Below are 10,911 nucleotides of genomic sequence, written 5' to 3'. Positions count from 1 at the left end.
TCTTGTAAACATGAACCTTATAAAGATCAAATTAATGTTGTATTTTTAAATAGATTTATGCCCACCTTTTAGCGCCATCATCTAGTCTTGTTCATTTACTGGAAGACCTTTCTTCAATAATGAAGAAAGTGAGGACCATTTACTGGAAGACCTTTCTTCAATAATGAAGAAGGTGAGGACCATCCTGCCGCAGCACAGATATCATCCATTGAGGATCCACTGAGAAAAGCCTGCGATGAAGCCACTGCTCTCGTGGAATGAGCTCTAATTCCTAAGGGCGAAGTGAGTCCGCGCACCTCATAGGCTAAAGATATAGCTTCCACCAGCCAATGGGACATGTGCTGCTTTGTGACAGCATGGCCTCTATTTTTGTGTCCGAAACAGATGAACAGCTGGTCGAACTCATGCCATGGAGCTGTACGATCAACATAATTCTTCAGCGCTCAGACAGGACAAAGACTCAGATCTTCTAGCCCCGCCTCTGCAGGGGAGAAAGCTTCCAAAACCACTTGCTGAAAGTGGAAAGGGTTTGAGGCGACCTTAGGGACATAATTAGGCCTCGGTCGCAGCAATACTTTTACAAACCCTGGTGCAAAGTCCATGCACGAGGGCGAAACAGAAAGAGCCTGTCAATCCCCAACTCTCTTGAGGGAGGACAAAGCGACAAGAAGAACTGTCTTTAAAGTCAGGATTTTTTCCGATACAGTTTCCAAGGGCTCAAACGGATGCCCTGATAGACCTTGCAACACAATAGATAAATCCCATGGATGGATGGAACTTGTGCAGGGTGGAAAGGCCTCAGCCGTCTTGAACCCTGCATAAAGCGAGAGACCAGCAGATGACGGCCCACTGAAGTACCATCTGTATATAAGTGGTTAGCTGAAATGGCTGCCACGTACACTTTAAGAGTGGCTGGTGTAACTCCATCTGAAAAACGGTCTTGAAGAAACTCCAGTACTGAAGCCACGGGACAGTAAACTGGATCCATATTACGAATTCCACACCAGGCAGTAAACAGTTTCCATTTAGAGGCATATAAGAGAACCCTCCAAACAGCCCTAGAGTTCATAATAGTCTCGGTAGTTTCAACCGGGACACAAACAAAATATTAACTCACTCCGCTCAGAGGCCATGCCCACAGCTTCCATAGGTCTGGCCTTGGGTGCCAAATCATTCCTCTTGCTTGCGATAGTAAGTCCTGTCTGAGGGGAATCTCCCACAGAGAGCCCGCTAGCAGATTGACCAGATCCACAAGCCACAGCTGCGTGGGCCACCATGGAGCCACCAACAGCAGCTGCTCCACTCTGTCCAGCCGTATACTGGATAACACCGCTGGAATTAGTAGAATTGGAGGAAAAGCATATAAGCTGGTCCTGGGCCAATCGTGTGCTAACGCTTCCAAGCCTAGGGGAGATGGAGGGCATAGGGAGAACCATAGTGGGCAATTCGTAGTCGTGCTCGACGCGAATAAGTCCACTTTCACTTCTCCAAACACTCGCCATATAAGGCTCACCTTTTGGGGGTGCAACCTCCGTTCCCCCTCCTCCAGGCTCTGTCTCAAGAGCGAATCCGCTCCGAAGTTCAAGTGCCCTGGAACATGAACCACTCGGATCGACAGAAATCTGCTCTGAGACCAAAGAAGAATATTCCTCGCCAGCCTGCACAGGGGGCGAGAGCGTAATCCTCCTTGATGATTCAGATATTACACAACCGCTATGCTGTCTGACCTGATTAACACATGACGGCCGATCAGCAGACTCGAGAAATACTGGAGATCTAGAAAAACTGCCAGCAATTCCAACCTGTTTATATGCCAATCGCGTTCAAACTCCGTGAGCTGGGCGTCCTTGACAAACAGCTCCCCAACCGGTCAAAGACACATCCGTCGTGACAGTCTCGTGGCAAACACAAATCCCCAACCGAACTCCAGTTCGAAGGAATTTGGCTGACATCCAAAGTTTTATTGACATAACACACCTCCGTGTCACCAAAATTGTCCAATGCAGGAAACAACGGGGTGAAATCTTTTGGCTTTTCATCCACCACTGAAATGGGCACATGTAAAGCAAGCCCAGACGGATTACAGGGGATGCTGCTGCCATTAAACCCAAAAGTCTGAGGCACAAACTCACCGTCACTGAACGACCAACTCTGAAGTGGCGCAGGCATGACGTGAGAGACTGAACGCGCGCGAGAGTCCAAGGCAATTCCCAGAAAGGTTATCCGCTGAGAGGGAATTAAAACACTCTTCTGGAAATTCGTACGTAAGCCCAGGCTGTTTAGATGATTCAGCACAAGATCCCAATGAGAGTGTGCTTGAGTCTGCGATTGTGCTAACACCAGCCAATCGTCCAGGTAGTTTAATACACGAACGCCCTGGAGCCACAACGGGGCCAGAACTACGTGCATGCATTTTGTAAATGTTCGAGGATCCAAGGCTAATCCGAAGGGAAGAACATGGTATTGATACGCTTTGCCCTCTAAAGTGAATCTGAGGAACTTCGTGTGTCTATTGTTGATCTGAATATGAAAATATGCATCCTTCAGATCGATCGTGACAAATCAGTTGTTTGGTTGAATCTGAGACAGAATAGATTTTACCGTCAACATCTTGAATTTGCTCGTCCTGAGTGCAAGATTCAAACTGCGTTGAATCTTGAATCTTTGTTTAGCAGAGCTGACATCTTTTGCCGCAGCACTGCGATATCCTTTGGCTTCACAACCGTGGGAAGAATTCCGCGGAAAGGAGGCGGGCTTGGCTTGGAGGCATTGGCTTCTTTTTCGCACAGCATTGAGCCCAGTTAACGCTAATCCCACAGCGCCATCTGTGTGGCTTCAATAAAGATGCAATGGCGGTGTTCGACTAATTCATCTAATTTGACTAATTAATGCCGTTGGACATATTTAGTCTTATGTGAGCTGAACACTAGCAAATAAATATTTTATATTATGCCAACGGTTTACATAACATCATTTCAGTTCTATAAAAATATGTCAGCTTACGCCCCATTTTGACGTTACACAATTAAACGTTAAAAAACAAATCATGTGGATATACCAAAGCTAAACACAGCTGAAAATCAAATTAAGTAAGATTACTGACATAATTTAAACTTTATGATTACCACATTGAGATGAAAAAGCACATTTCTCCAACATTCTGACTTACCTATTTGATATCTATTCGATATTTCCGAGTTTAAACCAATCAAATTACAAAAAGTAAAAAAAAAATTACAACTTATGCATTAATAGTACCACAGTTATTAACATCAAATATTAAACTTATGTTTTAATAAATTAATTAAAAGAGCATACCTTTTGGCGCAAGGCAAAAGAAAATGGCTATGAGAGAACTTTTGCTCTGGTCTTCGGGGATGGCTTGAGGGGCAGAGCTTAACGGAGTAAAGTTAACGCAGAATTCAACTCTGATCATTTTCACCAACACTAGGGGGCATTTTTCACTATTTGTTGTGAAGTTAACTCCTTAAAGCCGAGTTCAGACCGCACGATTTTAGCCCCGATTTTGGCTTGCCGACAGGTTTTGAGAAATCGCAGACAAAAGCCCCGAAATCACAGGCAAATCAGTGCTCGTTCACGCGAGTGACAATCACGCAGTGTGAATGAGCAAAGAAGCGATCTGAGAGAATCGCCGACGAGTTGCCGACGCCCGTGAGATATTTGGCATGCTACTGTAAATATCTGGACCTGTCGGCGATTCAAAATCCTGCTGTGTGAAAAGTGTTCTGACTGAAAACTACATCGGCGATGACCGACAGCCAATGAGAGAGCAAGATACAGAGCAGCGGGGAGTTTGGGGAGGAGTTGTTTCCTTGTCACATCTCGTGTGTGTTTGGTTGTGAAACGTAGTTTGCGTGCCAGACAGAGTTGTCTGCGATTCTTCCTGTTGTAAAGTCATGCAGTGTGAAATCTTCTGTCGCCGATCCATTGTGCAGTGTGAACACAGCAGTGACTGAATGATTGCCAAGATAGTCATGCAGTGTGAAAACAGTGACCCGACTACTTTGAAAATCGTGCAGTCTGAACTCGGCTTAAGAGTAAATGGAGAGTAACACTGCTTAATTGACACCGTCGATTTTACTGTGACAGTATGCAGCATAAATAGAGGGGTGCGGCTACAGTAAAATTCAGCAATAAACTTTAAGAAAAGTTTACTTAAGAAGAGATCTTACAGTAGATGAAAACCACTAGAAGAGAAAAGTTTAAAAACCAAACAACAGAATACATAGTAAACACACACTGGAATATACTGTCAGTTACTGTAAATAAATAAATAAATTCATTCATTCATTCATTCATTCATTCAGCATCCTCTGCCAAATTGCATTACAGTATTGGTAGTATCCTTATTTACTATAGCAGTTTCTTACAGTAGTCTTCTGACAAAAGACTTCTCTGCCTCCCCTAGACAGTCGTCTCTCAGTTCTGCAAAAATACAGTACATGTTCGGACTACTTGGCTACAAATCAATTTAACAGTAATGAGTTTGAGGGTGTACTGTACAACATGTTCTACAGTATTTACAGTACATAGAATAATGAAAATTCTCTCAAATGAAGTACTGCTGCTACATATGTACAGTACTGTAATTATATTGTATGTGTATTGTGTAAGTAGTATTGAAACCTTTTAGATGAGCCTGTAGGCCAACTTCCCTCATGGTCAGTCAATGCAGAGGGACATGGTCAACTACTGTATAGTGCTTTGTTTTTCAAATGAAATTTGACCTCATCCCCTTCATTCTATTTTCCCCTCCAATTCCTAAACATATAATCAGCTGTGCGCTTGTTCATATCATCCTGAGATTCTGACCCGTGTGTCATCAGTTTTGATACATAATGTTCACACATGGATAAATGTGTGCTGTTTGAGCTCATTTTTTGATGCTTGAGTTAATTATATTGTGTGTTTGTGTTTTCTGAATGAGAACATGGTTAAACCTCTGCAAAATGATGTACAGTACATACAGTATATATATGCATGGCTAGAGAATTGCCAGCCAAGAGTTGATGCCTGCGTGACCCTGACATTTGCTTTGTGGAATTTTAGAAATGAGCAACTGTAATTACTGCTAAAGGATTGTGTACACAGTAATAATGACACTGTGGATCCTTTTCTGAGAAATCAAACCTCTTTTTTATATGAACACTGTTTGTCGCAATACAGTACGAATCCACTTTTCTATCGCAGGTATCTCATTAAGCTAAGTTAAGTCATAAGTGGTCATGGTACCTCAGATTATGATGGATGTATATAATATACATCGAAAGTATAGGCCTAATGAAGAGAGGTCTATAGAGAGAGAAACACCTATAGGCCTAGAAAGAGATCATTTATACATTTTCATATGATCTTTTTACACCTCACTAAATTGCATATGGGTGACCTAAGTAATTATTAAGCAGACAAGAATGCTATAATTCAAATAGGACTGGCTATAAATCAAATGATGTCATTCAAAATGTGTGAGACTGTAAACAACCTTTACAACAACCTTTAATGAAGAATGAGGATGATTGACAGATACAATTCAGGCTAATGGCTGCCATGGAAGAAAGATTAGGAAAAATAAATTATGCTAAACATTTAATTTTGAGTAAAGTCACTGAACTAAGCAGGGCTGAGCCTGGTCAGTACCTGGATGGGAGATCTCCTGGGAAAACTAGGTTGCTGCTGGAAGAGGTGCTAGGGAGGCCAGCAGGGGTGCTCACCCTGTGGTCTGTGTGGGTCCTAGCACCCCAGTGTAGTGATGAGGACACTAAACTGTCAAAAAGCACCGTCTTTCGGATAAGATGTTAAACCGAGGTCCTGACTCTCTGTGGTCATTAAAAATCCCAGGATGTCTTTCGAAAAGTGTAAAGGTGTGACATCGGCATCCTGGCCAAATTCGCCCATTGGCTTCTGACCATCATGGCCTCCTAACAAACCCCATATCTGCTGATTGGTTTCATCACTCTGTCTCCTCTCCACCAGTAAGCTGGTGTGTGGTGAGCGTTCTGGCGCAATATGGCTGCCGTCGCATCATCCAGGTGAAAGATTCACACTGCCCATATATGACAATATACCCCCTAACAACTTAAATCACATTGAGCACCTATATGAGCGCTATATAAATATAAGGAATTATTATTATTATTATAAAGTTTTTTTTTTTTTTTTTTTTTTTTTTTTTAAACAATACACACTTTTAAAAAAATCTGTAAATGTTCTGTGAAAGTTCCAAATACTATACTAGCTTTATAAATGTAAAAATGTAAATGTTTTCTTGGACATGTGAATGTTAGAAGAAAGGACAAGCACAAATTAGACACAACATTAAGGGAACATTAAGGTATTCTGTTTGATAGTTGAGCTTCATATCACAGAGCTGATGGAAAAGATTTTAAAAATAATGCTTTTATTGCTTGGAATAATCTTTTAATATAACCATACTTACATCCCTGATTGAGTTAAAGGTACTTTTAACAGATTCTGTGCTTTACCCCCTGGTGAATTGTTGTTGTGATTCATGATTGTGTTGCATTGTGTTAGATATTATACATTTTGTATATTTCTGGTATTTGTTGCTGCCCTCTTTGCCAGGTCACTGGTGTAAATGAGATTTTAATCTCAATGAGCTTTTAAACAGGTTAAATAAAGAAATGAACATTCCATTTTATAATTTTGCAAACATTATGGGAATGTTCATTCATAACTGCCAGAACATGTCATGTCATGTCATGTCATGTCATTCATTGATTCTTTCATTCATTCAATAATAATAATAATAAAAAAATTAAACTGTGTCTATTTACAACCACTTATTTCAGTTATTATGAAAACCTTTGGAAGTCAACATCTAACAAACTCATTTTGAATAATTTTAAAGACTGAAAGGAAAAGTGCAATTTATTGAACTGCACTTTTTTCTCTGTGATGAGAGAGTTGATTGACCAAAGTAATGCTGAGATTTCAGAACATGAAAAGATCTTTCAAGTATGAGTTTGAAAGTAATCACCAAAGATGAAAGAAGCCAATAAATGTGATCACGTGTGAGTGTTTCACCGAATGTAGTTTTGGTCAGTGGACGAACTGATGAAAGTGACACACCCATCACAGGTGAGCAGTGAAGAGTACTAAAGGCGAGAATGAAGCCACATTACTCATCATTCCTGCATACAGAATCAAGTTAAAGAGGTATAGTAAAACCGGAGCTATAGCTGTATCTGATATTTCTCATATCAAATCTGTTTTTAATGGTTTATTGATTGATGTAGATGATTGTCTTGCTGGTCAGTTTTGCTGCTCTTCTGTGTCCCACCATCCACAGTGAGGACGCTTCAGTGGGTGAGTGTAACTGAAGTTGAATTTAATTTACTCAGTGAATATATTGTTTTATTTTTTATGACTCTGTTAAAGTAGGCACTAAAGGCTCTTGATACTTTTTTGATAGAAAAGTCATCCATTTAATTTGTTATGGTTGTTAATGCTGGCATTTCATTCTAAACAGAATGGTGCTATCACAAGGCAGCATGCAGTAAGTGTGATTTTTTTATTATGTCATAAAATACTCAAAATTTGCATAAAACGTAATATAAATCTTATTATAAATGTTAAATATTAATATATCAAAACTTGATTTTGTCACCTGATCTGTAATAGATTCTACCACCTGGCCCAAGATTGCCCCACAATATTGCAATGGATCCAACCAATCTCCCATTAATATCGTGACTGCAAGTGTTCAGGGCAATCCTAACTTGACCTCGTTCAACTTCACTGGTTTTGATGACAACTCCACCTTCCGGGATATCAAAAACTCAGGCGAATCCGGTACGCATTACTGATCAAAGGATCAAATCAATGTTCTCTACTATGATGTAGTTTGTTTTAGACCTAATATGTCCATTGTCTTCACAGTGGTGGTTAACCTGGATGATGAGAAAATGACAGTGCAAGGAGGCGGTCTTCCAGGTCTTTACAACACTGTACAATTCCATCTCCACTGGGGTAATGGCAGCTCCTCGCCTGGCTCAGATCACACCGTGGATGGCAAACAATACCCAATGGAGGTATGAATGATTGAATTGTCCCTGCAAAGTTACAGTAACCTACATAAGTTACAGTTACATCACTACATTATTCCAAATGTATACCCTCAAAACAGCCTGAGTATATGATCATTTATTCTTCCTGTATCTGATTCCGTCTCACAGCTGCACATTGTAAATGTCCATTCAAAATACAACAGGAATGTGTCAGCTGCTCTAGCTGCCGAAGACAGCACAGCATTGGCTGTTCTTGGTTTCTTCATTGAGGTGAGCATGACATTTATTATATCCTGAAAGAAACGCAAACCTAAAAGTATATTCATGTACATTGTGCACATATATATTAAATATGTATTTTCATTTAACCAACAGGGAACCGATGAAGTGAACAAACCAAAAGGTTGGATTACCCTAACATCATTTTTGACAAGCATCCCCAATTCAGGTGACGAAATTGTTTTTCTTTTTATTGATCTGTCATTCCAAATCTGTATCACATTCTGCAGAACACACAAGATATTTTCAGCTATATCTTGTCCATACAAGAAAAATCAGTGGGGTCTAAAACAACATTTTTCCATTCAAAGTTGTGAATTTAGCCTACAGTATGCACTAAATTGGAATATCGCATAAAACATTTGCAAATAAAGCACCGTTTCCATTCATTGAGATGAAGAGAACAAAATCATCACTTCCTGATAAACTGGCAACAAATTTCACTAAGTAAAAGGTAATTTGTTGCAGTATAGGAGAAGCCACTGTGGGTCATTTTCATATATAATTAAATGACTAAAATACAATAAATTGAGTTGGAAATGCAATAAATGTATCCAACTCAATTGTGGGATATAGGATATGGGATAATGATATGGGATTTCAATACATTATATTGACTTTTTTGTATATTTAGGTAATACAACCACAGACATCATGAATCAAACAACACTGAACAGTCTGATTGAAGGTGTGGACAGGACTAAATATTACCGTTACCAAGGCTCCCTAACTACACCCAGCTGTAATGAAGCTGTGATTTGGACAGTGTTTAAAGAGCCTGTCAAAGTCAGTCATGACTTGGTAAGTTAAAGCAACTCTTTGGTACAGTAATTCATGAAAATCATATTCTTGATTCAATGTTCTTCATATTCTGAGTTAAAAAGTCACTCTATTTACTTTGATCCTCCAAACAGATCAACCGCTTCAGCACTACTGTCTTTTTTAAAGATGAAAGCGCTTCAGTTCTGATCACCAACAGCTTCAGAGGAGTTCAGCCCTTGAATGGCAGAGTTGTGACATCACAGGTGGTACAAACAGCAGCTTCATCAGCGGCCGCATCCACTTTATCTGTTGTCACAGTACTTCTCATGTCCAGTTTGTGTTGGCTGTAGAAATACGCTTTGTGCACATTTAAAAGCAATAAGAGCTGGTTTAATTAATTTCTCAAGACTTTGTTTTTCTTATCACGTGACAAGAGTGATGCGAGAACACTGATACTATGTTAATAAAAGTTTAATTTCTTCATTCAATATAAGTGAGTTTGTCTTTACTGTTTGCTATATGCATTTTGTTAATAAAACTTAGATGGTTATTATACCAATTTGCCATTGTACTATTTTATGGCTGATGTGTTTTACTTAATAGGCTAATGAACCACAAAAAATCCAAATCCAAAGTCCATTTATTTATTTGTGTTATAACACGGGTAAAACATATTATCCTTATTCATTTTGTTAATAAAAGTTGAATATAAGTGAATTTTTCATTGTAGCCTATAGTATAGCCTATGTTTTTTTTTCATTGCCACAAACTAAGCATTTGTTTAAAGTAAGAGTAATTATAAAGTAATTATCATTTAATTAATTATAATATAATTATAATAATTATAAAATTAAAATAATTATATATTTAAATAATTATAATTATATTTAATTATTTATATAATTATAATTATATAGTAATTATCATAAGTAATCAGACATTTCTTGCTGGATGAAGGACCATCACCTTCAACTCAACCTTGCCAAGACAGAACTGCTTGTGGTTCCAGCAAACCCATCGTTTCATCACAATTTCACCATCAAGTTAGGCACATCAACCATAACTCCTTCAAAACAGCCAGAAACCTTGGAGTTGTGATTGATGATCAGCTAACTTTCTCAGACCACATTGCTAAAACTGTCCGTTCCTGCAGATTTGCTTTATTCAACATCAAGAAGATCAGGCCCTTTCTTTCAGAACATGCTGCACAACTCCTTGTTCAAGCTCTTGTTCTGTCCAGGCTGGACTATTGCAATGCTCTCTTGGCAGGTCTTCCAGCCAGTTCTATCAAACCTTTACAATTAATCCAGAACGCAGCAGCAAGATTAATTTTTAATGAGCCGAAAAGAATACAGGTCACACCTCTGTTTATCAATTTGCACTGGCTACCAATAGCTGCTCGCATAAAATTCAAGGCATTGATGCTTGCATACAAAACCACCACTGGCTCTGCACCCCTTTACCTAAATTCATTACTTCAGACTTATGTGCCCTCTAGAAGCTTGCGTTCTGCAAGTGAACATCGCTTGATTGTGCCATCCCAAAGAAGCACAAACTTTTACAGACTTTTAAATTAAATGTTCCCTCCTGGTGGAATGACCTGCCCAACTCAATCCGAGCAGCTGAGTCCTTAGCCATCTTCAAGAATCGGCTTAAAACACATCTCTTCCATCTTTATTTGACCCTCTAACTTTTGCACTCACTATTCTAATTCTATATAAAAAAAATAAAAAATAAATAAATAAATAAATAAATAATTTAATCTTTTTGTATTCTATCTATTTTCTTTTCATTTATTATACAATTATAAAAAAAGACCTCT

At 39.1% G+C, this 10,911-nt stretch overlaps 1 protein-coding gene across 1 annotated transcript; it reads left to right on the top strand.

Moving 5' to 3' along the window:
- Positions 1–7,277: 7,277 nt before the first annotated feature.
- LOC109097080 (carbonic anhydrase 4-like) lies at positions 7,278–9,489 on the top strand. The gene is made up of 8 exons (XM_019110764.2): positions 7,278–7,347; positions 7,511–7,537; positions 7,663–7,833; positions 7,921–8,072; positions 8,217–8,318; positions 8,424–8,496; positions 8,962–9,128; positions 9,242–9,489. The coding sequence occupies exons 1-8, from the start codon at positions 7,278–7,280 to the stop codon at positions 9,437–9,439; spliced, it is 960 nt and encodes a 319-aa protein (XP_018966309.1). The 3' UTR covers positions 9,440–9,489.
- The last annotated feature ends 1,422 nt before the right edge of the window (positions 9,490–10,911 follow it).

This window comes from Cyprinus carpio, chromosome A12 (assembly GCF_018340385.1).
Source record: "Cyprinus carpio isolate SPL01 chromosome A12, ASM1834038v1, whole genome shotgun sequence".
NCBI classification, from domain to species: domain Eukaryota; kingdom Metazoa; phylum Chordata; class Actinopteri; order Cypriniformes; family Cyprinidae; genus Cyprinus; species Cyprinus carpio.
This window is presented reverse-complemented; position numbering and strand designations above follow the sequence as displayed.

Excerpts from the sequence above, each read along its gene's own strand:
- LOC109097080 (XM_019110764.2), top strand. The coding sequence starts at position 7,278 with ATGATTGTCTTGCTGGTCAGTTTTGCTGCTCTTCTGTGTCCCACCATC. Across the intron at positions 7,348-7,510 it reads CAGTGAGGACGCTTCAGTGG|AATGGTGCTATCACAAGGCA; the intron begins GTGAGTGTAACT and ends CATTCTAAACAG. Across the intron at positions 7,538-7,662 it reads CTATCACAAGGCAGCATGCA|ATTCTACCACCTGGCCCAAG; the intron begins GTAAGTGTGATT and ends GATCTGTAATAG.